At 32.8% G+C, this 27737-nt stretch overlaps 2 protein-coding genes and 2 pseudogenes across 2 annotated transcripts in view; all 4 read left to right on the forward strand.

Annotated features, from left to right (window-relative positions):
- The first annotated feature begins 1892 nt into the window (after nucleotides 1-1892).
- Cad88C (cadherin 88C) overlaps nucleotides 1893-27737 on the forward strand; it is a 45604-nt gene continuing 19759 nt past the window's right edge. The window contains exons 1-10 of the mRNA XM_090120704.1: nucleotides 1893-2019; nucleotides 22356-22716; nucleotides 23491-23642; nucleotides 23729-23947; nucleotides 24244-24535; nucleotides 24795-24967; nucleotides 25287-25484; nucleotides 26223-26416; nucleotides 26842-27042; nucleotides 27433-27547. Coding sequence (XP_089976830.1) covers nucleotides 22521-22716; nucleotides 23491-23642; nucleotides 23729-23947; nucleotides 24244-24535; nucleotides 24795-24967; nucleotides 25287-25484; nucleotides 26223-26416; nucleotides 26842-27042; nucleotides 27433-27547 — 1740 coding nt within the window. The 5' untranslated portion in view covers nucleotides 1893-2019; nucleotides 22356-22520. The remainder of the gene's footprint in view (nucleotides 2020-22355; nucleotides 22717-23490; nucleotides 23643-23728; nucleotides 23948-24243; nucleotides 24536-24794; nucleotides 24968-25286; nucleotides 25485-26222; nucleotides 26417-26841; nucleotides 27043-27432; nucleotides 27548-27737) is intronic.
- On the forward strand, nucleotides 4818-5944 carry LOC149909103 (prostaglandin reductase 1-like). The gene has a single exon (XM_090120703.1). The coding sequence runs from the start codon at nucleotides 4869-4871 to the stop codon at nucleotides 5874-5876; it is 1008 nt and encodes a 335-aa protein (XP_089976829.1). The 5' UTR covers nucleotides 4818-4868; the 3' UTR covers nucleotides 5877-5944.
- Nucleotides 10474-11667, forward strand: LOC149909104 (prostaglandin reductase 1 pseudogene; annotated as a pseudogene).
- On the forward strand, nucleotides 14050-15233 carry LOC149909105 (prostaglandin reductase 1 pseudogene; annotated as a pseudogene).

The following is a 27737-nucleotide window of genomic DNA, read 5'->3' on the forward strand; positions in this document are numbered from 1 at the left end:
AGATTTTTATATATTAGTAGTATTACCTATTATATTATCTGTGATATTAGATAATATTATATGATCATCAAGTATCATTTTTGATAAATTCAGGTCTATGATGATTAGGTGCCAAAATAGCATTCTGCATTCATAATCTTATCAAATTTTGTACTTAAGTAACTACTTAACTACATATATATATTTTTTTATTATTATTAAATTATTATATCTTTTATTAGAATCTATATTCGTAGAATTCAATTTGTCAGTATCAGTAGAGGACTTATTTCTTTATTGTTATCTAATGAAGATAATTCAATGAAGTTTTTTAATCTAGTTTGTGTCATCACTCGTATGTTAAGCAAAATATTACAGTTATAATAAAAAAATAATTTATTGCAAAACGTGTTGTTTTTTTTCATCCATTTAATTCCAATACCTACTCATATGAATGTCTGAGTGATAGGTATTAGGTACATAGAATTCTGCCATCAGTCACCTCTGCTCGTTTGAACTGTAATTCAGCTGGATGATTAAAATACGATTGGATCTACCTCTCTTCTTGTGAACGTTTGTTGATAGAGATGTCATCAAACATCGGGATAAACGATGATTTATTTTATAATATTAATAAATCTATGAACAAGCTGTCTCAGATTAAAAAACTAATTAAAGCTGAAGTATTTGTACCTACTTAAGCAACGTTCAAATCAACAATATACTAATACTTGAGAATTTATCGACGAGAGGATTGCTTCCATTATTTAATGCGATTTGCGTACTACTCCGCTCTACTACTTACTACTGAAATAGGTCACAATGGCACATACACATTTGAATACAATACCCAGCACCCTGTTTAATTGTAAGCAAGCGTGACAAAACTTAGAAAGTATGTACCTATATTACTACGCAAAGTACCTAGCTTACAAAAACAAGTGCCTTACAATGGGTTAACTTGACTAATAAAGGGGTAACCTAACCGTACACTCCGTATAATATTTTTTCATACATATTTAGATACACTAAACTTAAATTAATCTCAATAAAAAATGTGCAGTTCTGACCCATTTTATTGCCATTTCCGTTGTACCGCTTTCGTCCAGTAACCTGCTATGCGTCATATGATCAATTAGTTATTATTTAATCTGTAGCCCACGTAGCATATGGTTTAGCGTCACGGTCAATGCACGTACACCTCGTCCGAGGGAGTGACATGCTTCGCTACCCATAGACCGTTCCAAATTCAAATGTAGAAAATGCAGGTGAAGATAATATTTTTATTTTACTTTTTAATTGTAATATGAAATGTTTCTGGCCAGCATCTTGCCAGTAATTAATTACATAGGCTGTGCAGGTCATCTTATTTACAAATTAATGAGATGAAAATAATGATTTTTTATTCCCCTTTTAATATTTATTTGAATCATTATAAGAAATTTGGCAATTTGTAGAAAATACTTTTATTATGTAAATAAAAAAAGTTATTTTAAGTGCGAATAAAATTTTGTCATAAACGCAATAGTTTATAATGTAGATAAAAGATAGAACGTTTTCTGATCAGACTTCGTTAAAATGTATCACAGAAATAGATTTTAGAATATCATTTTTAGTTTTGAGTAAGAGCGAAATTTATACAGGTACCTACCATGCTATTAAAAGATGCACGGGCTGAAGCTAATTTGACCGTAAATTCTGTAAATGAGATTAACCTTCCCTTTTCTCTTCCTATTGTGTAACTAAAATAAAATGTAAATATTACATTTCGCTTATTTCTCATCACCGTAAACTTACAAATACATAGAAATGCATATTATCCGTAGAGCTTATACGTTGCTTGAAAACTTTATTATGGTATATGTGGGCACCAATGGGGATACTCTTACAACTTACAGGCACTAGGCAGTTGCGCTACGCCGGGCAAAGTGATAGTACGTCATCCGCGTGAAGTGTAGTGAATGGAAGCTTTATTTATGAGCAGTTTACATATATTCGATAATGCAGTTTTCCATAGACCAGTAATTTTTTTTTTTAATTGTGAGTATGATTAAATTTTATTTTAATGCTTAATAGAATAATGTAGATATTATTTTTGATATTATTATGGTAGAGACAGCTTATTTTAGAGATAAAGTTACAGTTTTTAATTAATGCCTATTTTTTATGTAAAGCCACGTAACAAAAAGAATATAAAATAAATATCAAAAGATTTAAAGTATGTAAATAAATAGTTGTATTCATTAATGATAAATAAAACCGCAAACACATGAATGTAAACCTAAACCTCATCTCATATTATCATACTTACACGTTACCTTCACGTATATTGAAAATTTCAGTTTTTTTTATAGTACTTTATTGGTTAATAATTTAAGTAAGTACACATATTTAATTAAAATTGAAAATATTTAATACCTACGACATTTTATTATGTATATTAAAAACTGTTTAAATCTAAGATATTTTTCACTGTTACCTAATTTGTTATCTTGAAAATTTTAGAACGTTTTTTGTCTGAACTCCAAAAAAGTAATAAGGTGGCTTTCTAATTTATTTATACTAAAACTTTTAACGCCTTTTAATTATAATGTAACTGTAAACAAAAATGAATAAGTTGTTATAAACTTAGGCAAAATTATATTCTTATTTTATAAGTACATAACTGTTTTTATTAAAGTAATAAAAATGTCACCATCCAGTAATTAAGTAACTAATGTCTCTGTCTACGAAAATACCTAGATACTGGTAATATAAAACGATTCATGTCAAAGAGTTTAGTTAGGATTTTTTGGAATGCACTAAGTAGTAGATTTATAATATTATATTATATGATTTTCTCTTTGGAGGACGTAAATATTGGTATCAATAATTTGAATAAATAGACGATCGATATTCAATACAAAGGGATTTTTAATATTTTATTGTTGTATTCAACCCTTAGGTAAACTTACCTATGTAATACGGTTGCTCCCAATTTTTCGGAACAGATTTAAAAATGTAGTTTAAGTTATTATAAATTTCATTTCCCAAACATTTTATTGCTTCAAATTAAATTTATAAGAACAAACACTTCCAACTTTCTCTCTGTGTAATTGCGATGAACTTGGTTAAAATTAAGCCGTTCTACTATCAAATATTATTTTAGTTAATAAATCTAATATAAATTTCAAGTTTTTACACACCCATAAATGAGAGTAAAGCCATCGGTGTCAACAAACAAATCAAAGCGCTAAGTAGATCGTGACAGATCAACGATTATAGGCCAGCCAATTTTATATCCATAAAAATTGCTTATCGAGAATGAAAGTGCTGCGAAATGTAATCTAATTGAATACTTTTAATCCAATATATAGTAAAATATTTTTAACAAACTAGGTACACCGGACCCAGTTGCAAGACTCTGAATAAAAAACCTATGTCACTAAGAATATTGTAATAAAATACGAAAGCGTTACTCCCGAAAGTTTTTCTTTCGTTATTTTTTCAGTTTTATCTGTCCTATAATGAATGTAACACGATAAAATATATGAATACAATTGTAAATTATAGTCTAGGAACTAGGTGTGGCATAGTATAGGTACCTTCTATTTGTTTAAAACTTTCAATATAATAATTGACTAGGCATTACGAAGAATGGACGATTAAAAAACTCTATATAATAAGTACCAGTTAATTTTTCCATGATTTCATTGTCATGCAAATTACAATTATTCTTGAATCTACGCTCAATTACGCGAACCATAATTTCGATACACCTTTTGTTTCAAAAGCACTTGCTTTTAATTTGGGAATCAGATTTTTTTGCATCAATTTGAGATATAAAGATTAGAAGAACAATATAAGAATTTCGACGTTATTCCATTATTTCTTACTTGCTACTCAGGCCTAAGTTTTGTTTACAAATACGCGGAAAATAGGTAATGATCGGAATTTTTTTCATTTAAATTATGTACTACCTACCTACTGATTTTCTTATGAAATTAATTAATGTAGAGTAGATATTGTGTCAAATACAATTGAAAGAAAACTTACATTAATTCAAACTTTCAAGTTAATAATATGAGGTAATTACGATTAGAGAATTATTATAGATTGAATCCCTTCTCCTAGAACCTATGAATATATTATCTAAATATCTAGTACATTTCGAAATTCCATAAGTAGGAGGAGATAAGCACCATATTATAATGTTTATTTAAACATAGAGTCATTACGGTTTTATTTTATTTTAATAAATACATTCATTAAATACATCTAACAGCAATCTCTACAGATAGCAAACATCAGTTTATGTAAAGCAACCGAAACTAGTTCTATAGTTAATAGCTATATAGGTGAAGTATGCACCTTCGATGTCGGCCGAACTTTTTGTTGTCTTGGAAACCGTGTGAAATACTCGGTAACAATATAACTATAATTATTCAGATGAGATCTGAGGTTATGAATTTAAGATACTTTTTTCTATTATTGAAATTAAGATGATAAGATTGTAATCCTAACTAATATTATAAAAGCGAAAGTAACTCTATCAGTTTGTCTCTTCTTCACGCTTAAACTTGGATTTTCGGTACAGATACAGTTTGAGACGTGACACGTGAGTGACGTTTTGACATAGGAAAAGTTTTATCAGAAATTCGGGAACGGGAAATATGCGGACTTTTCTTTGACAACAAGGGCGTAGCCGCGGACGGAAAGCTAGTAACTAATAAATTAAATATCTTTAATTATTATGGCACACATTTTTGCGATTATATTTATCATATACGAGATAACCCATCGTACAACTATCTATCAGTGATAATAATGCGCCGGCAGTATTGTATGATTTTATAAAAATGATTATTCACTCAGTTACTTACCGATTGTGAAGGTTAGAATACGTCAACATGGTTAAGGCTCGCAAATACGTTGTGAAAAAACTTTTTGAAGGGGTTCCCAAGATTGAAGATTTTGATATTGTGGAATACGATCTTCCGCCCTTACAAAATGGAGAACTTCTTGTTAAAACCCAATGGGTGAGTGTTGATCCATACCAAAGAGCGTATAATAGCAGATATCCGAAACCATACGATCAATTTGGTTTTAATGTGGGAGAAGTGGAAGACACCAGGAACCCTCGTTTCCCCATTGGTACAAAGGTTGTTACACACAGTGGTTGGTGTAATTACTGCGTTGTTAGTCCAAATGAATCCAAAACAATGTTTGACGTTGTCTACAAACTGCCTGATTTAAAAGGTTTGTCCCCGTCTGTTGGTATTGGGGCAGCCGGAATGGTTGGAATAACAGCATATTTTGGGTTCCTTGAAATATGTCAACCCAAAGCTGGAGAAACTGTTGTTGTGACTGGTGCAGCTGGTGCAGTTGGTTCCATTGTGGGACAAATTGCTAAAATTAAAGGATGCAAGGTTATCGGATTTGCGGGAACAGATGATAAAGTCGCATGGCTCCAGAATGAGCTAGGATTTGACAAGGCGTATAATTACAAGACTTGCAATCTTAATGAAGTACTTAAAGTTGCTGCTCCAAACGGTGTGGACTGTTACTTCGATAATGTTGGTGGAGAAATGAGCAGCACAATTATAAGCCACATGAATAATTTCGGCAGAGTGTCTGTATGCGGTAGTATTAGTGCTTATAATGACGATCATTCCCAGTTACCAAGGGCTCCCATCTTACAATTCGACATTGTTATGAAGCAATTGAAAATTGAAGGATTTTTGGTTCACCGTTGGCTTAACCGTTGGCCAGAAGCAATTGAGGAACTTTGTAAATGGGTTTTCGAAGGAAAAATAAAGACAAAGGAAACTATTACTGAAGGGTTCGACAACATATTCAATGCGTTTATTGGAATGTTAGCTGGTGATAATACCGGCAAGGCAGTAGTCAAGCTGTAAACACGATATTGTATTGTTTCGACGGTATAACGTTTCTTATTAACGAATTAAATGAGTTATGTGTAAAACTGTAGTTTTTGTACAATTATCACGGATAGAAATTAAAATCAACAAGCTATCTTATCAATGAAATCTAATCAAAAGTTGGAATTTATAATGTGATAAAATTATTTAAGTAATTTTGTTTACTGTTTTTTAAATTTATCAAGGCTAAATTAGTCAATGCTAATTGATTGGTATATTACGTGCCATATTATATAATACCAGTAACTAGATATTTTAAATAATTTTCATTTGTGGAAATGGTCAACTCTATAACCAACTAGCATACCTACAAAACGAATGCATATTATAAAAAATGTTTATCATATTTCAGCAAATAGCTTTGATAAAGTAGTATTATAAATATTTTCAGAATTACCTATTATTGTTCAGAGATCCGTGGCTCTGAATATAAGAGATTTTTTTACTAATCTCTACTAATATTATAAAGTTGAAGAGTTTGTTTGTTTGAACGCGCTAATTTCAAGAATACTGGTCCGATTTGAAAAATTCATTCAGTGTTGGATTGCCCTTTATCGAGGAAGGCTATAAGGCTATATATTATAATCACGCTAAGACCAATAGAAGCGGAGCCACACGGGTGAAACCGCGGGGCGCAGCTAACATATAGCTCACTTATTACAAACTATGGAATCGTAAACAGTGGACTATTGTTAATTATTTAAAATAATTTAAAAATTATATTCATGAGTTTTCAATCTATAGTGGTTTAAAGTTAACTCAAAAATGGAGCATTTTATTTATTTTATACACTTTATTGTGCTGCCAACATAACAAAAGTGGGTACAATAGGACTTAAACTAGTACAAACAACACAGAGGGCGGCCTTATTACTAACAAGTAATCTCTTCCAGGCAACCAACAGATTGTGTGAAAAACAATATTACTACAGCGGAGGTAGGTAAAAAGTTAAACATAAATAGATGTTACTAAAAATACAGTCATAATATACACACTAAAATAAGATAAAATATACCATACCAAAAGATATAGAATACATATAATAATATAATGCTATAAATAAAATAAATATAATAATATATAAATACATCATAAAAATATAAACATAATATACTATAAAATATACTACAAATACAAAATACTATATCGATTCAAACGCAAGATTTAAAAAGTGGTCACGTATGAGGCTCTTAAATTTAGATAGAGTTTGAGCTTGCCTTATGGGTATAGGTAAGGAATTCCATAGTTTAATGGCCGTAATAATAAAAGAATCACCATAAAAGCGCGTGCGATGGAAAGGTGTGCACAGGACAAGCCTATCCACTGAACGAAGGGAATAGCTTTCACAGTGCAGGAAGTCAAATTTATTTTTAAGGTATGTAGGAGTCTTAGGGTCAAAAAGGACACGATAAAGTAACTGCAAGTAATGCACATTCCGGCGAAAGCGGACTGGGAGCCACTTGAGCTTCTTGCGGAAGGAAGAGACATGGTCGTATTTGCGAAGACCAAATACAAACCGGATACCATAGTTCTGGAGGCGCTCAAGTTTTTCTATCTGCTCGACTGATAAATCAGGAAAGCAAGCATCAGCGTAGTCAATAATAGGAAGGAGAAGGGACTGTGCTAGCATAACTTTGGTCGATATGGGTAAGAAATTACGAAGACGCCGCAATGAACTGGAAGCAGCATAAAATTTCCGACTCAGTTCCTGAATGTGATGCGACCAAGATAGTGTCTGATCCAGGTAGACACCTAAATTTTTGACATGCTCGCTATAAGGTATGATTTCTCCCCGAATCTGTACAGAAGGCAGTATACCCCAATCAACCTCCGATATTTGGTAAGGACTACCGATAACGATGACCTGGCTTTTCGACGGATTGATTTTTAGGCCAAATTGATCACACCATGTTACTATGTTGGTTAGTTCGTTGTTGATGGAATGAACTGCGTTAGGTAGGTTATCAGGGGTTGATTGCGTGTAGATCTGTAAATCGTCGGCAAACATATGGTAGGGAGAAGTTAATTGAGATGTGAGATTGTTAATAAATATGGCAAATAGGAGAGGTGACAAGACGCCACCCTGTGGCACACCGGCGGGTACTGCACACCAAGATGAATGTTTGTCATCCATCAGGATACGCTGCCGCCGGTCGCCCAGGTAACTTTGAAACCAGTTAAGAACTGTCGATGAAAAGTTAAGAAGTCGTAGCAAACTCAGAAGGATATTGTGATTTACCGTATTAAAAGCATTGCTAAAATCTAAGAGAGTTAGAACAGTAAGTTGCTTGTTGTCCATACCATGACGAATGTCATCGGTAACTTTAACCAGGGCTGTCGTCGTACTATGACCGGGACGAAAGCCTGACTGATAAGGACTAAGGATGTTATTAGTGTTAAGGAAACTGGTAAGCTGGGAGTGGATAAGACGCTCGAGTACTTTAGAAAGGAATGGTAAGATGGAGATAGGACGAAAATCAGGTAAACTCAAAGGATTAGATTTTTTGGGCATGGGAATGACATGAGCGTCCTTCCAGGAACTAGGAAAAGAACCGGAGGTGACTGAAAAATTAAGGATATGTGTTATGACGGGAATAATGATATCAAGGATAGGAATGATCATATTACGACTGATATGGTCAGTACCAATGGCATTCGATGATATGGACAGGATTGTCTTCTTAACTTCATCTACAGAACTTTTCTTGAAAATAAACGGGGGAAAATCAGGAGTAGAAATGGTAGGAAGATTTTTAACAGTAGAGGCAAGTTGTACATTATGATTAAGAATAGACGAAGAAGCAAAGTGTGAATTTAAATTATCGATATTAATGTTACAAGAAGAAAAGGTGTGGGAGGCTTTACCAACTCCTAGAGATTTTAAAAATTTCCAAATTTTAACAGGGTCGCCGTTATCGACCGACTTATGGATATGGCGCCTTTGTGCATCCCTACACAATACGTTGCAACGATTACGGATACTTTTATATTTGACCTGTACCTCAGCAGTTTTAGCAGTTTTCAATTTAGACTTGGCACGATGTTTTTTATTTAGGAGCGATTTAAGTTCTGGAGAAAGCCAGGGTGCAGGTGTGTGCTTTTTCTTCACAGGTCTTAATGGTGCATGTTTATCATATAAAGCAAGCATGACATCGTTAAATACGCTCACTTTTAAGTCCATGGTGTCTGCATCATAAACTGCCTGCCAATCACACTCATTTTCGTAATTTTTCTAAAAAATCGTAGAGAAAGTGTAAGAAATGTTATAGTATAATATATATTCGTGATCTACTCAATAAGCTCTTTCATTTGATACCCCACACGGCATGTTTTGGAAATTTTTATTTTTTTCTTTGTATGCCATATTTAATTACCGAGGTGGGGGGAGGGGGACCACAAAACTGGTTGGCAACATCTGTCTATAGGATGTCTGGGATCTGTACAATATAATATATCAGAAGTCAGATTTAGGTCCGCTATTTTTGCAAACGAACATCTCCTTGGAGCCTGCTCTATAAGCAGTATTCAGTTTTCATAGAGTTCAGATTTAATATTTTGCAACTTTAGCTTGCAAATGAAATCACGTTTCTATGTCTTAAATATTTATTTTAATTTCTTCTAATTATGTGTCAGACGCGATTCCACTGTTTAAATAAACGATGAGGGAGTACCTACCCTCATCGTTTATTTAAAATTATATTATCTAAAAACCGATACCTGCAGAATCAAGCAGTGGGATCTTGTACTATACTTAAGTATACATAACACATAATGATCGTGAAGAGTTGTTTTAAACACTATTCATTATTCAGATACTTAACGACGGTCTCGTTTAAACCACGTAGGTAAACATGGTTAAAGCTCGAAAATATGTCGTAACTTTAGATTGCTCGAATTATGTCAACCTAAAGCTGACGAAACTGTTGTTGTGACTGGTGTCTGGTGTCTGGTGCAGCTGGCGCAGTTGGATCCATTGTGGGATAGATAGCTTAAGTTAAAGGATGCTAGGTTATCTTATTTGCGGGAACAGATGAATAGATCGCATGGCACCAGAATGCTAGGATTTGACAACGCGTATTACAAGACTTGTAATGTTAATTGCTACTTAAAATATTGACAATATTTTAACATGTAGAAATAAGCAGCAAAATCATAAGCCACATGAATGATTCTGGTAGAGTGTATATTTGCGGTAGTAAACGCTGATAGCGTTTATAATGCTGACGCTTTTCAGTTTCCAAAGGGTATTATAATAAATTATTCAACATTCTTATTAAACAATTGAAAAGTGAAGATCTTTTGACCGCTGTTGGCTTCCATTAGCCACTTAGGAATTAAATAAATTTTGTATGCAATTGTGTCATTTTGCTCAAACTTTAAAATGAAAAAGCAATCTTATCAATGAAAATTTATCAAAAATGGTAAATTTAAACAAATAAAATAATGTTATAACATTGCAAAATATGATGCAATTATTTGTTTGGTGTTTCTATTATCAAGTCAGTACCAAGTCAATGCTAATTAAATGGTTAAGGGAAATAGTCAGCTGTTACTGATCGATTGTCAAGCTAAACATACATCAATATGGTTAAGGCTCGCAAATACGTTGTGAAAAAGTATTTCGAAGGAATTCCTAAACGTGAAGATTTTGAAATTGTGGAATACGATCTTCCGCCTTTACGAAATGGTGAACTACTTGTAAAGACCGAATGGGTGAGTGTTGATCCATACCAAAGAGCGTACAATAGAAGATTTCCCGTACCCTACGATCAATTTGGTTTCATTGTGGGAGTAGTAGAAGACACCAAGAACCCTCGTTTCCCCATTGGTACACAGGTTGTTACACACAGTGGTTGGTGTGATTACTGCATTGTTGATCCAAATGAACCCAAAACAATGTTTGACGTAATCTACAAACTGCCTGATTTAAAAGGTTTGTCCCCGTCTATTAGTATTGGGGCAGCCGGAACGAATGGAATGGCAGCATATTTTGGATTTCTTGAAATATGTCAACCTAAAGCTGGAGAAACTGTTGTTGTGACTGGTGCAGCTGGCGCAGTTGGTTCCATTGTGGGACAAATTGCTAAAATTAAAGGATGTAAGGTTATCGGATTTGCGGGAACAGATGATAAAGTCGCATGGCTCCAGAATGAGCTAGGATTTGACAAAGCGTATAATTACAAGACTTGCAATGTTCATGAAGTACTTAAAGTTGCTGCTCCCAACGGTGTGGACTGTTACTTCGATAATGTTGGCGGAGAAATGAGCAGCACAATCATAAGTCACATGAATGAATTCGGCAGAGTGTCTGTATGCGGTATTATTAGTGCTATTAATGATAATAATTCCCAGTTACCGAGGGCTCCCATTTTACAATTAGACATTGTTATGAAACAGTTAAAAATCGAAGGATTTCGGGTGCACCGTTGGCGTAACCGTTGGCCAGAAGCAACGGAGGAGATTTGTAAATGGATTTTCGAAGGTAAAATAAAAGCAAAAGAACACATTACTGAAGGATTCGACAACATATTCAATGCATTTGTTGGAATGTTAGCTGGTGAAAATATCGGCAAGGCAGTAGTCAAGCTGTAACGACGCTATTTTAGTGTGTTTCGATCTAATATTTCGATGGTTTAACGTTTTTATTTGCGAATAAAATGAACTTTGTAAAATTGTAATTTTTGTACCATCATATTATGATTTAACTTTAAGATTAACTAGTAATTGTATCATTGAAATTTTATAATTAAAATAAAAAAAAATGTAGAAATAATGTATGTAAGTTTATAATATTACAAATAGAAACTATGATGTAATTTTTTTCTCGTATCTCTGTGTACAATTTGCATTTCTAAAGCCGGCAGTACACATGGGGCCAAGGTGTTAGGCTAACGTGTTGGGCAAAAATGATGGATAACCAAGATTCCTGTTCACACATTGGCTTACTGATCATTCTTCATTGGCGCTTCAAAGATGGACGGACGTAGAAGTGCCTGCAGCTGCAGCAATTTATTTATACAGTGCGTTTAATTATTACGTACTAGTCCAAGATCCCAGAGCGATAAGACATAACTTATTTTCTAAAAGATGAAACTTTAAGTTCGCAGTAGTGTCTCATGTACTTTGTATACCTGCGTGTTTGTGAAGTTTGCCCAGTGACACCTGGGCAGGTACCAGGTGAGAAAGGTGACTAAAAATAAGAGTTACTTTACTTAAATTTAGATGGCTGATTTTTAGATATATTTTATAGAATATCATTCTCAAATGGTATCGCAAGTATCAGACACTTTTCATGGACCAAAACTTTTGTCAGACGCTTTAAAGCTCCACCAAAAATAACCAACTAAACTTTACTTATTTTTTAATGTCTGATTTTTTAATATGTTATCAACATAACTATTACAAAATTATATTTAATCAGTCAGACAAATTGGAATGACCAAAAATGCACTTAACACACAAACAAATACAACAACACAACAACAAATATTCGGCCGTGAGTACGAACGAGTCAGATTGATATAATTTCTCGTAAATGTTAAGAATGGTTATAATTCCAACGGAATATCATTGCTATGGCATAAAGCTACGTAAAAATTAATAAATGCCATTTTTAGACGCCTCCAATACGTTTCTAATTTAATAGTGACGCCATTACAAGTTTGTCTCTTGAGAATAACTGTCAGTGTCATAGGAATCATCATTCGCCGCGCCGGGTATAATGTATACTATACATTGCGCGCACATACACAGTAGACTGAAACAGAATGTGAGTTGGAAGAAGGAGAACCGGGTAGTAACCCGGACGTCTCACTCGCTCTGAAACGCATGCATAATGCTCTCGCGTTCGTACTCACGGCCGAATATTTTTTGTGTTTAGTGGATTTTTGGTCATTCCAATTTGTCTGACTGATTAAATATAATTTTGTAATAGTTATGTTGATAACATATAAAAAAATCAGACATTAAAAAATAAGTAAAGTTTAGTTGGTTATTTTTGGTGGAGCTTTAAAGCGTCTGACAAAAGTTTTGGTCCATGAAAAGTGTCTGATACTTGCGATACCATTTGAGAATGATATTCTATAAAATATATCTAAAAATCAGCCATCTAAATTTAAGTAAAGTAACTCTTATTTTTAGTCACCTTTCTCACCTGGTACCTGCCCAGGTGTCACTGGGCAAACTTCACAAACACGCAGGTATACAAAGTACATGAGACACTACTGAGAACTTAAAGTTTCATCTTTTAGAAAATAAGTTATGTCTTATCACTCTGGGATCTTACTCTATACCTGCATGTGCACCAATAACAATGAGTGTACTCTGCCGTCTGCGATGATACCATTTTCCAATCTCTATTTTCCTTTTTTTTATTTCTCTATATCTATATCTCTATAAAATTATCGAAATCTATAGAAATAGATAGATATGGATAAAGATATAGGATTTTAAAATAGTTCAAGGTATTTATAAAAAATACATATTATGTTATCAAAAATAATTTTTAATAAAATAAAATTCATTATTTTTTACAGATCGATACATTAAAAAAATATTTACTAAAATTACTTATATTTAACGGACAGCGGTGTGTACGATAGATACATTTTATCATTAGATAATATAATAAACCGTTACTTTCCTGTCTGTAACTAATAGATTACTAAATAAGTAAATATTTAAGTACCTACTTACTTAATACGTTACTTCTAGCCAAAGATCCGCTGCTTGATTCTGCATTGTTTTTTGACAAAATTAATTTTAAATGAAATTTAAAGGAATATGCAATGGATTAGCGATAACAGCGATAGGTTATTTGGTTGCAAGTTTCGTAATACATTTTTGTATGAGTAATAATTTTATTTATAATTTTATTAATATAAATTGCATAAATATTTTATAGGAAATTAATTTTATCATAGATTAAACTTAAACATTTATTTACTTTTCCTGTTTACGATATTCCAATCAATTTCTTACGGACGCTAATCAACTTCATACTCCCTCAACGTTCATTTAAATAAATAAATAAAATCTTTATTTACCAAAAAAAATTAAAATTAATTTGATCAAAAAACAGATACATACAAAATCGAGGAGACGGATCTTGTACTATACATAAATAATAGTACTTAATAGTTAATACATAGTACATCATTATCGTGAAGAGTTGTTTTAATCATTACCCATGACTCAGTTACTTAACGACGGTCACGTTTAAATCACGTAAACATGGTTAAAGCTCGAAAATACGTCGTAATAAAATATTTTGAAGGATTTCCTAAACGCGATGATTTTAATATTGTGGAATACGAATTACCGCCGCTACAAAACGGTGAAATTCTCATCAAAGCGGAATGGTTGAGTGTAGACCCATACCAACGAGCATACAATAGGAAATTTCCCCTTCCCTTTGATCAATTCGGGTTCATTGTAGGAGTAGTAGAAGATTCTAGAAACCCTCGATTCCAACTCGGCGATAAGGTCGTTTCACATAGTTGCTGGAGTGATTATAGCATTGTGAACCCAAATATATGTAATTCTAAATTGGATATTGTGTACAAACTTCCAGATCTAAGAGGTTTATCGCCATCTCTTGGTATAAGTGCAATTAGCGCTGTAGGAGCCACAGCATATTTTGGATTTCTCGAAATATGTCAACCCAAACCAGGAGAAACTGTTGTTGTGACTGGTGCAGCTGGTGCAGTTGGTTCCATTGTGGGGCAAATTGCTAAAATTAAAGGATGCAAGGTTATCGGATTTGCGGGAACAGATGATAAAGTCGCATGGCTCCAGAATGAGCTAGGATTTGACAAGGTGTATAATTACAAGACTTGCAATGTTAATGAAGTACTTAAAGTTGCTGCTCCCAACGGTGTGGACTGTTACTTTGATAATGTTGGTGGAGAAATTAGCAGTATAATCATAAGTCATATGAATAATTTCGGCAGAGTATCTGTTTGCGGTAGTATCAGCGCATATAATGCTGACGTTTCCCGCCTACCTACTGCTCCCATTTTACAATTGCACCTTTTTATGAAGCAGCTGAAAATCGAAGGCTTTTTAGCTCATCGTTGGTTCGAACAATGGCCAGAAGCATTCGAAGTCCTTATAAAATGGGTTTTAGAAGGTAAAATTAAAGTAAAGGAACATATTACTGAAGGGTTTGACAATGTATTTGAGGCATTTGTTGGAATGTTAGCTGGAAAAAATACGGGTAAAGCTATCGTGAAAATATAGAGACGAAATATCCAAGGTTTTCATTGTTTACAGTCTTAAAAAGTTTGTAAACATTTTAATCACTTTACTTGTAATTAATGCGTATATAATAAAATAAACTCTTAGAAAACACTCTTTTATTTTAAGTAGGTACTTTGAAATGAGGCATTTATACTAGCTTTCCGCCCGCAGCTTCGCCCGCGTTTTGAAAGAAAAACCCGCATAGATCCCGTTCCCGTGGGATTTCCGGGATTGCGTCATTTTCCCGGGATAAAATTTTCCCTATGTCCTTTCTCGGGTATCAAAATATCTCCATACCAAATTTCATGCAAATTAGTTCAGTAGTTTAGGCGTGATTGAGTAACAGACAGACAGACAGAGTTACTTTCGCATTTATAATATTAAGTATGGATGTTCGCATATTTTGAGTAGTTTCGCAAAGACGCAAAGTATGATAAAAATGTTTTAAAAATATTTATTTGCCAATTTTAATTATCAAGGGAGAACTATGGAACCAATTTTGATGATACCTGTTTGTTTGTTTGCTAGTTTTAACGCGTTAATCTCAGGAACCACAGGTCCTATATTAAAAACCTCTATCCTATTTTATTTCACTGTTAGATAGCCCATTTATCGAGAAAGACTATAGGCCATATATCATCACGCTTAGACCAACAGGGTCGGAACAATGCGGGTTAAACCGCGGGGCACAGCACATACGCTATAAAAATACTTGCTTTTACCCGGGAATGAATACTAGTGATACTAATATCCATATAAAAGTGTAATCCAGAGACAGGACACCGGATACGTTGCGGGACTATCGGGGTACGGTCGGTCGAGCCGTCACGCTCGCTGCGCCCGCGCTCACCTGTACCGGCGTTGGGCGAATGCCCTTGTTCAACTGTAGGAGCATTTGCATTTTTCTACAACGATCCTTGTTTAGTTCTGCGGTCTGTGGATTATTTTATTTTTGATTATCTTCGTGTTTCAATTTCTATAATTTCCATAACCACTTGGTTCTGAGTTTCTAGTACTCTACTTTTTCTTTTCAGAGACTCTACATTCATGACTAGTTCATGTACTAGGATTCGGGCGCTGCAGCTGTGAACATGCATTTGTATTTTATAATTATGAGAATATATTATAATTGTCAGGAAATTGCAAGTAAAGGCACAGAATAATAACTAGTAGTAAAGGTAACAAATGTGTACAGTTACCTAGTTCTACTGTACTCTATCCCTATAGACTCAATTATTATAAAAACTGCCAAATAGTATTATAGTAGTATATTTTACAATTCTACAAGTTAATATCGATTATTTATGTAGTTATTAAGTTTATTCGCTTTCTATAATTACTAATAATAATAATTCTTGTAGTGTCAGTTTACTTTCAGGGTAAACGTGTGGTTAGTGTTTTATTATGAAGTTGAAATATAAACTAGCGATCCGATTGTTGAACTTGTATGTTATTGTATCGATATCAGTCGGTTGATTAAAAATAAACTAATTAATTGGCATCATAAAGAGAGAAAAGGCCTAATAATTAAGATTTATATAATTCATACCACGATAAAAGTTCTCATGATGAAAGTTCTAGAGCATAACAAATATTATTCCACATTCTAAAAATGTTATTTTGGTAAGTTTCACCGGTTTAATCTTATATATAAAATTCTCGTGTCACAATGTTAGTCTGCATACTCCTCCATAACGGGTGGACCGATTCTCATGAAATTTTCTGTACATATCGGGTAAGTCTGAGAATCGGCCAACATCTATTTTTCATATGTACCACGGGCGAAGCCGGGGCGGACCGCTAGTATTAATATAATCCCTATATAAGTAATTACCAACGATAGAGATTTTCACACATTTACATTGAAACCATTATCTAATATGAATAACTTATATATCGTAATTAATATTTACAATTGACAAGTCTCTACATTTTTACCACACAACCTACAACTATAAAACATTCTATACGTATAGATACGTACAAATTATACTTTTGGATAGGTCGGTTTATAGTCTTCAGCGGCAAAACGTTTAATCTAATTTGATAGTACAAGGGAAAGTAGACAAATAATTTTCCATCTGCATGTTCAATAATAACTATTGGATTGCGTGCGCGCGTGTCAGTTGTAACTTGTAACTAGCAGGTAACTATAGGAGGTAATAGTAATAGTGTGAGCATCTGAATGAAGGAAGCAGCCCTGTGATTAAGTGCAATTGTGATACTTTCGCTAATAAAAAGCGGTTCACCTGCTTTGTAGCACCGGACATCTGTTTGACATTATTTCTGTACTTGAGACATACCTAGGTATGACTCGTTGGTGTTCATTAGTAGATACTTAGATGTCTACTAGATAGAAAAATTTAAAATTGAGGTTTCATTTTAACTCTACATAAGTTAAATTAAACTAATAATATACCGTTTATATAATATGTTTTATTTTTAATTTAGAACGACGGAAAGCTAAAATAATAACAGTGAACATGATAAAATAAAGAATGCTAAGTATGTAATATATATGTAACTAGCTTTTTGGCCGCGGCTTCGCCCGCGTTTTGAGAGAAAAACCCGTTCCCGTAGGATTTCCGGGATAAAACCTATCCTATGTCCTTTCTCGTGTATCAAAATATCTATACCAAATTTCATGCAAATTGGTTCAGTAGTTCAGGCGTGATTGAGTAACAGACAGACAGACAGAGTTACTTTCGCATTTATAATATTAGTATGGATTGCATAAATACAAAGTACATACCAGTAGGTAGGTATAGTTACGTAAATCACACGCATGATATCCTATATGATGTAAATTAGCGACAAATTAACTTACTGCGTCTTAAGTCTTAACCTAAAAAGTAAGCGATTACGGATTACTTATTAAGTTACGACGGCCTTTATTTCATTTAAGCCAATTTTTAGGAAACACACACCCTAAATCTTGAATACTGTAGAAGCTTTCCGCACGCGGCTTCGCACGTAATCAAGGAAATTAATTATTTAGTTTTATAGCATTCAGTTAATAAGCAAACCAAAAGTAGCCTAGCCTAGTAATAATTTTATTATAGTTCTCTATCTAACTCTAGTATCTCCAAACACAGAAATATTCGCTCTGCGATATGATAGAAGTAAAAAGAAAAATCACTTTAGCATTTGTAAAATATATATATATATGTATATGTAATAATATAGTAAGGATGTCATTCATATGAACATGTTGCGTTTATGTAGATTTTATCGTATGTTATTATATTTAAGGCACGACTAGCATATTTTACAATTAAATAAAACTTAGGTATATTTTTAAAGTTTATGATAAGAATTTATATTCTAATAAAGATAATATTGCTTTGGACTTCGTTCAGACAAATAAAAATAATTTTTAAGTAGACTTGGATCTAATCTCATCTTTCTATTATTATAATCGCCGAAAATTTTGTGAATATGATGGATGAATATGAATATTCGTTATTCTTCCACGAAAAATAGTGTATTACATCTGGATGAACTTTGGCATTACAAGAGATTATTCATGAATAGTATCTAGCTTCTAGAGTGTGTGAAATCGCGGATTGAAGTCAAAGGTTTAACCTACTTTATAGTTTTAATAAATAAGGTAATTGTGTATTTTTATACTAGAGGAATGTAAAACACGTACATAGGTACATAATAAAATAAATCTAGACTTAACTTAATGTTAGACAGTATAATATAACCTACTTTATATGGTTAGGTACATTACCTACGTATGATTGTAATGCCGTAGTTTTACTTTTTATAGGTTACATTTAAATAAATTATACTTATAAGAAAACCATTATTGTAGATATCGACTTGTTATTACTAAATCATTAAAAAAATACTTTAGAACGAATGCCATTGCCACAGTAGGTACTAAACACGGTCTAGTAATCTAATTCCAGACCATTAATTAAATTTAAGACTTCACTAGGTACATATATATCGATTTGTAATTAGAAATATGGCATTCATTTTCTAGTTCCCTATAATAAAGTCAAAAACAATGAGAAATAGATTTGAAATGTTTAATGAAGTAACGGAGGGTAAGCTTTCTCTCGTTTCGGCGAGTGATTTGAACTCCTTTTGGTTAAAAGTAAACACTTCACTGTCTTTCGTCACGCCATTACACACAGACATACACAATACCTGTTTAATTTGTATACACTTTCTCAACATACATGATACCTATTTAACAAAGTATATATGTAACTGTACTCATATAAAAATAATATTATTAATTATTCTTCTATTTTTCACACCTTTACGTCAACATAAAAAAGAAAGTGCAACACAAGGTTTCCTTTTAAATGAATAGACCCAAAGCGGTATCATAGTGAAGTCTCACGATAAAATAAGTCGCATCATAATATTTTTAAGTATTATGGCTCATTACAAGAATTTAAGTGTAATACCGGCTACAATGACAGTTCGCATGCAATATGCTCTTAATTTAAATAACAATACAGCAGACGCTAAGCCAACACGGCTCCAAGAGGCTCATTTATTAAAGCTCAGAATTCATTAGCTGTAAGTGATGACAAGACTGCAAAGATATCACAGTTGCAATACGTACCTATTAGCAAAATTCTCACACATCCTCGTATGCGAATGATAGTTCACAAAAGCAGGGTTCAACCTCCGACACTCTCCCATTCTTTTCGAGCATCGGCCTTCACACCCAATGAGCCTTTTGTTTCAAACAGACAGGAAGGATTTTGACGAATTATTCATCGGTTATTCTCATATCAACGACACTCAAATCGTGTGAAATTTTCTAAAAATCAGTAAGTAACTACATATGTACTTGTATAGCAGCTTTTCTTTTTAAATAAGTATGTTATATGTATACGACGGATGCACTAATTGAAAATAATATGTATTGGTAATATGTTCCCTACTTAGTAATCATGGTAATAATGATATGACATATAAATTATAATGGATAGTCTGTAAACTGTAGGGGTACTTAAGCTACACGAATCAGTTAACCTGTGTTATAAGTTATAACGTTCTTAATAAGGAAGCAACTTTTACATAATATTCTATTAGAAAGTTAAATTTATATATGATAAGACAAACTTATGCTGCAGAAGAGTAATAGATACCCAAAGCGCTTAGATGAACATGTTTTATATTATATAAACTATAGCATAATCTTAATAAAATATACTTTTAGGGATTGTAGAGCCATACTCTACATTTTAAAGTGATAACTTCTTATGGGAGGGTAAACCGCTTCGTTACGTATTTTTCTGTCGTACATTCAAAATGGTAATGATTACACCATGTTCATATACCGCAACCTGTCCAGTAATGCGAGGTCACTTTTAATTATTTTTTATGTAATGTCACCATTGTTTGGAAAGACCGGTGCGTAACTCTTAAAACTTTTATAATGGTTATGATCACATTATAAATGTAGTAATTGTTCATTAGGCAAAAGAAATTTTATCGTATTATGTAATCGGACAACAAATTTGTTTACATAGATAATATTATATTTGTAGTTATCTCTTGATCTATCTTATAGCCTGAAGTTTTAGCAAGTTAATGTCTACTATTAATTAAGATTTAATACATAAGCATGTATTAACAATAGATACGTTGCAAACTATCAATAGTTCAAATAATAACAACTTCAGTTTACATAATGCCAAAAAAACATTGAAACCATTACACTTCGTTATTTTTTCTTAATTCGTTCTGCAAAATTGGAAACATCAGAGCTGGGTCGTAACATCAAATCTTTTTATTAACTTTGTAATGTTTTTTTTTTCTATCGGATTTAACGTTATCGTATTTCTTATGAAATCAAAAAGTTTTGTGTAAAATAAATAATTGCAAAACCAACATCAAACAAAATATGCGCAACATAGTTATAAAAGACATCAATTTTATGTTCTGACTTTTCTTTTCGTTCTTGCTTTAATGGGTAAATCAATTCTTTTTCATTTCACTGAAGCTTTGGCGATTTAAATAAGTACTTAATGTTGCTAATAAGCTTCGTAGCGGTAAATTACATCAAAAATGAATATAATAAGGTTTAATGCATCTATAATGGTAATATCCGATATTGTGATCGCTACCAATATTGATCACATATTCCTGGAACAAAGGACAAACTTCATGTAGATATTGCCAAAAAAATAGTAAAAAAAATTTTCCCGCGTGTCATTCATTGAGGCCGACCAAATTGGAGAATAAAAAATATAAGATTATTGAGCACATTTTCACAAACAATTTCAAATAGAGTAATATCGGTAATTCGTTACTGTCTATTACGCTTTTATACGTAAGTAAATCGATTGTGAATGTTCAAAGCAGTATTGATAGTAAAGATTAGTCACGGGCGTTTCAGATGTAAAGATGAATGCTATATAAAATAATTCCCATCTCGAGTTAGGCAAGGTATGTGCTAACGAGACAATAAGACACGGCCAGTTAACAGCCTTTGACACGCACTGGTTCCCATACCACTGTAACCCACATACTGGGATTTCAGTTAACATCATTAAAAATCTTATTAAAAGGGAATCGTGTGAAACAGATGTCAGTGTGCCTAATAGTTTACGCCTAGCGTGCGGAATGGACTTAGGCATTCCTCTATCCATTCAACTTATACTGGCCTGATATGCTATAATATTATATTCTTTAAAATTTGAATGTGTCGTTTAATTACGAACACATATTTTTGTCAGAAGTTTTTGGATAAGTATCTCTTCTTCGCTTTTTTATTTTTGAATTAAAAATAAGTAGAAAGGTAGTCAATGAGAATAAATAAAAATCTTGAGATTATTAGAGCCCACATTATTTGTTGAACTCTGCGACCCAGTTTTTGGTAACCACGAATTACCTTGGATAAGAAAACTTTACCGCAGGGGAATAGCCGTGTCAAACGAAAACGAATATTACGCTAATTCTCAATTATTTATTATTTAATTTATGTATGCTCATGATTTACACATTATTTACTATCTCATATGCCCAGCGGGCAGCGATAAAATATGTCTGCAGCGTAACAAAATAATCAGTCATCGTTTATAAGCGATGAGTTGTTTTTATATTATCATAATACACTTGAACGTGACGATAGTGCGGTAAAATAAATAGAGCACAGTCACGCTGGTCCGCCAAATCGTTTTTCGTAATATACTTTCGTTATCACCTTTCTTTAACAATATTGTCACCTGTCTCTTACAGTTGCCCGCCAATAACCCAGCACGTACCAGAGATTAAGTAAAGCGTGTTGTCAACACTTTCACCCGTAGAGCACGCAGCTTCCCACGGAGAAACCGTGTGAGGGAAAATTCAGGGAAAATGATGTTTTTCACAATAACATATGATATCCGATGCTGCAGGTGAACCATGTACACAAGAACGTTTACTGCGAACAATGCGAAAACACCGCCTAGAGTACGATTAAAATATCCACGATTTATAGGAGTAATTATATTTTTACTTCTGTGCCACGTAGTTAAAAGTAACCGACCACCGAGATTCTTGATAGATGGGCGTTCTGAAATCGTGATAAGACTGAAGGAGGGCCCCGACACACCAGTTGGTAAGTTTATCTATGCTTTTGAAAAACATCAATAACTTCGTCGTAAGCTTGCTTTACTATAATAATTCAACAGATTCAGCGGTCTTCCATTGCATAAATACGAATATGTAACAATAGTTTTAATTTATGCGTCTGGTAAACAAAACGTATAGATACTCTAAAAGGGTTCAAAGACCTTTGTTAAAGAAACCTTCTGCATTCACGCTCATTCACATTTGTAAAGTATTATGCACAAATATTTAAGTTCGTTTGAGTGTAAAACATCGCATTACGGGACGGACACCCGGAAATTGGTTTAAGGGGAACTTGTTTCCAAGACAACTAACACCCAACAGGGGGAAGGGAAGCCCTACAATGGTAGCACTTAGTGGGAACCAAAGTCTGATAACTTATCGATATTATGTACCTTGATATTAGCCTATTGTGTATCGGATATCATAAGCAGCAGTCTTTATGGTTAATTTTATTTCCATTCAGTCATTATGTATAGGCATTGATAAAAATAATTTCATTTCAACATTTTCATGATTACTTTATCCGAAAAAGTATTTATATAGCTCATGTGCTACATCACTTCCAAGTTTCATCAAAATCCATTCAGCGCTTGGAATTGGACAAACAGTAGATCCGTGGTATACAAATAAATTTAATAGATTATGTTACGGCTTATGATTGTATATCTAACAAGATATCTAACTAATATATTACGTATGTACCTTTAAGGTTCAATTATCGATATAATCCTTATAATATAATAAAAATGAAAATTTTCAGGTAGCCTTATATACAGACTACGAGGAATAGATCCAGATGGAGATGCCTTGAAATTCGGTATTCGAAACCAAATCGGTAGTGATATTTTAAGAATAGAAGCCATTTCATCCAACGAAGCAAATATATATTTAGTTAAGGAATTAGATAGAGAGGTACCAACTTAATATTACATTTTAAATATAATCATATGAAATACTTGCATTATAAAAAGTCAGTGATTTATTAACTTTTCTTTCAGGTGCGTGATGAATACTCATTTGTTTTAACCCTTACGGACGGTCACTTGGGTGAGGGTAACTTTATAACACAAAGTTTCTTATTGCTAGTGGAGGATGTCAACGACAACGAACCTATTTTTAAACCTTATCCTTCTGCCATAACGGTGAAAGAAGATGCAAAACCCGGAATTTTAGCTACAGTTGAAGCAACTGATTTAGACGAAGGAGCTTATGGTCAAGTAAGTTCAAAGGATGTGGTATTTAAATGAAAGGAAATAAGTACATGTAAATAATGAGGTGCCGTAAACATAATTTTTAAATACTTATAAATCAATTAAAATAAAATTAATAATTTATAACTTCTAAAACAATTTTGTTGATACTGTTCTTCTTCTGTTTCTGAACTGTATTATTTCAAATGACATTTTATCGTCAATGTCAATTGTCAACTGTGTCAATGTCATCAAAGCCCAAATCAAAATATTTATCCCGTAAATTCAGAAATTGGTGGAAATTAAATCAATAAATATTTCAGGTTTTATATCATCTACAAGAACTGGACGGAGACGAGGAAAGCTTTTCAATCCAAACTGTAAACGGGAAGGGAGTTATACGTTTAATTAATAGTTTGGATTACGAACGTAAATCACTTTACCAACTTCGAGTCTTGGCAGTGGACAGGGCGAACCAAGGGAGAATTAATACTGGGACTGCAGCTATTCTTATTAAAGTTCAGGATATAGAGGATCAACCACCAGAGTTTGTGGTAGCTACTCCAGTTACACGCATTAGCGAAGATGCACCAGTTGGAACATCGGTGTTACAAGGTAATTCCGATTCAATCAAAATATTATTTTATATTTGTTATGATTTTACTGAGAATCATAACTTAGTATCATAACAATTATAATATATTATTATAAGTACATTTGTATTTTTAAACATTCTTTTTAGATTTTAAATAGTAACCAAATCATATTAACCCATTGACCACCGAGCGCCCCGATCGGGGCGCGACACAATAGATTATCTATTGTGTCTGTGATTCCGGGGACTGATGGATTAAATATATCTTAAACTTTACAGTCAAAGCTGTTGATGGGGACCGTGGTATCAACAACAGAATCTCGTACAGCATCATATCGGGGGGTGAGGAACACTTTGAGATCGACACCAGTTCAGGCATTGTGTACACTATTAATGAACTGGATAGAGAGGACCCTAATAATAGCAATGGGGCTTATATTTTGGAGATTTTGGTAAGATTTTGGCTATTTTATACTTTTAATATTGGTACTAAATTATGACTAACAGTGTATGAAAAATCCATAAGAAACTACACTTATATCATCTTAAATTAAATAGTTAAGAAACAAATTACAGAAGGTCCTATATTCTATTTATTTACCACAATTCATTATTATTGGAAGATCATGTCTTATTTATTATAACTTAAAATGATCCCTGGATTGATGGACCCCTGGAACTATTGAACATTAGGCTGAAACCATATAAAACATTTATTCTACAAACTCTTCTTATTTTTAACTTATTTTCAATATAATTTGCATTTAACAGGCTACAGAAGAATCACATATTATATCGCCACTACCAAGTGCTACAACCGAAGTGACAATCATAGTGACTGATGTGAATGATGAGAAACCAAGGTTCAGAAGTGACAGATATGTGTGTGAGGTTATGGAGAACGCTCAACAAAACACACCAATCACATTCCTTCAAGATGCCATACCTGAAGTTTATGATTATGATCAGGTATTCATTATATATTTTTTGCCTCCCTAATTTTAATTAATTATTTAAATACTTTATTGTACCATAAAATACAAAATTATAGTGAAACAAAATGGTTCAAAAGATTTTGTTGATGATCTCTAAAATCATTTAGAGACTCATAAAATCAAAATAAAAAGATTTTCTTGAGTTGTGTGTTTGTCAAAAAATAGCAGTTAAGAACAGTAAAGTGAAAAATTATCTTTTAATTTGCATAATGATGTAGCCAAATATGTTTTGCTTGTAAACTTTATTATTTAAGTTAATACCAAATATAGTAAAGCCTGCTGTTCAAATATTATATTTATTTATTAATTTATTTAACACTTTATTGTGCAAAAAACAAAATATACATAAAGGTTACAAAAATAAGATTAGAAAGCACAAAGGGCGGCCTTATCACTATGCAGTGATCTCTGCCAGGCAACCACGGGGAGAAAGGCAAAGAAGCGCAAAAAGTTGTCGGACAAAATAAAAACATATTTTTAGAATAGGGTAGAAATAATAAGAGAACCATAAAATATATACACATTTTATACAGTACATGATATAAATACGTAAAAATGAACAAAAATAAAAAAAATATATAAATAATAATATTACTAATATTACCTAAATAAATATATGAAATACAAATTAATATATCATAAGATACACATACATACATACACATATGCATACTACATAGTAGTATATATTTATTATGTCCAATTATTTCAGGGAAAGAATGGAACATTTGAACTATACATAGTTGATGATAATGGTGTCTTTGATGTGACGCCTTTTAAGGGAATCAATGAAGCGTCCTTCCTTATAAGAGTCAATAATCCTTTATACCTTGACTATGAGAAGGTTACTGTGATGAATTTTAGCCTTGTTGCCAAAGAAATTGTTACCAAAGATGCTAAAATGAGGTTTGTGATTATTTTCCAGATTATTAAATATTATACTGTCAGATTATAATTCGTTTATCGTTTATTTGTTTCATATCACAGTGTACAATCAGTTTTGAATACAGTAAAAATTGCATATTATAATAACGGGCACTTAATAGAGATACACTAGTCCCCACACTAGGATCCCCTGTGTTGTGGGTGCTGAAAGGTTTATATTTGAATGATTAATTACATTTTAGTCTTAGCCTTGTTTACCTTTTTTATTAAATAATGGTCATAAAATATTGGAATGAAATTATCATCATAACATGTGTTAGTGTCTAGTGTTTGATTTTACGCAGGTATTATACATTTAGAAATTAAAGATTTTAACGGATCAATCGCGTTAAATATCCCTTAAAATCTTTAATTTCTAAATAATGACATGTTATTATTTTCAACAGTGTGGTCCCAATCACAGTACACATAAAGGATGAAAACGACAATTACCCAGAGTTCACACAATCTGTATACACTGTGTCAATACCTGAGAACTGCGATGTCGGCACCACAATAGCATGGGTTCAGGCTTTAGATCAAGATTCCGATAATTATGGCACAAGGGGAATTAGATACACTGGTCTGAGTGGAAGTATCGCTCATTTGTAAGTATTTCTTGTGTCGTTTTTATGCTGAGGACATTTCGTTCTGCTGTAATGCTGTGTTGTATTTGTAAAAAGTTATAATTAAGTATACATTTTATTAATATTTTATAAGTTACCAATAATATCAACCCATGTGATATCAAAATTCTGTAACACAACACAAAATACAATTACAATGTGGAAACTGGAATATTCCTTTCACATAATTGAAAAAAAAAACAAGACATGAAAATTATTGCATATTCTCATAATACAGTTAAATTGACTATAACATTTCAATAAATATTTATTTAACTTATTCTAATTAATATAAATTCTACTATTTATTTAAATTAATATAAATTCTACTAATTCATTTTTGTAGTGAAATATTAAAACTTATATTTTCAGGTTAAACTTAAATCCAATATCAGGAGCCATAACAGTGAAACAAGCTGGCGGCGACAGTTTCGACAGAGAACTCGTATCACAACATTACATCACAGTTGAAGCGAGAGATGATTTAGTAAGTCATTTTAAGTATACTAATCCTTAATATAAATATTATATTTTATAGAAATCTTACCATAAAGGCTGATTTACGCTACACCCTGTCGTGACCGGACCTTCCCATACGAGGCTAGTTCAAACATTATTGTATACTTTTTATATGAATTGATTCATGCCTGAGCGTGGCTCGTACGGGACACGGCGCT

Source organism: Colias eurytheme, chromosome 4, assembly GCF_061535395.1.
Source record: "Colias eurytheme isolate Ceu_HAF_F1 chromosome 4, ilColEury1 Martin Lab GWU primary, whole genome shotgun sequence".
In the NCBI taxonomy this organism is placed as follows: domain Eukaryota; kingdom Metazoa; phylum Arthropoda; class Insecta; order Lepidoptera; family Pieridae; genus Colias; species Colias eurytheme.

Coding starts and splice junctions, on each gene's coding strand:
- LOC149909103 (XM_090120703.1), top strand. CDS start 4,869: ATGGTTAAGGCTCGCAAATACGTTGTGAAAAAACTTTTTGAAGGGGTT.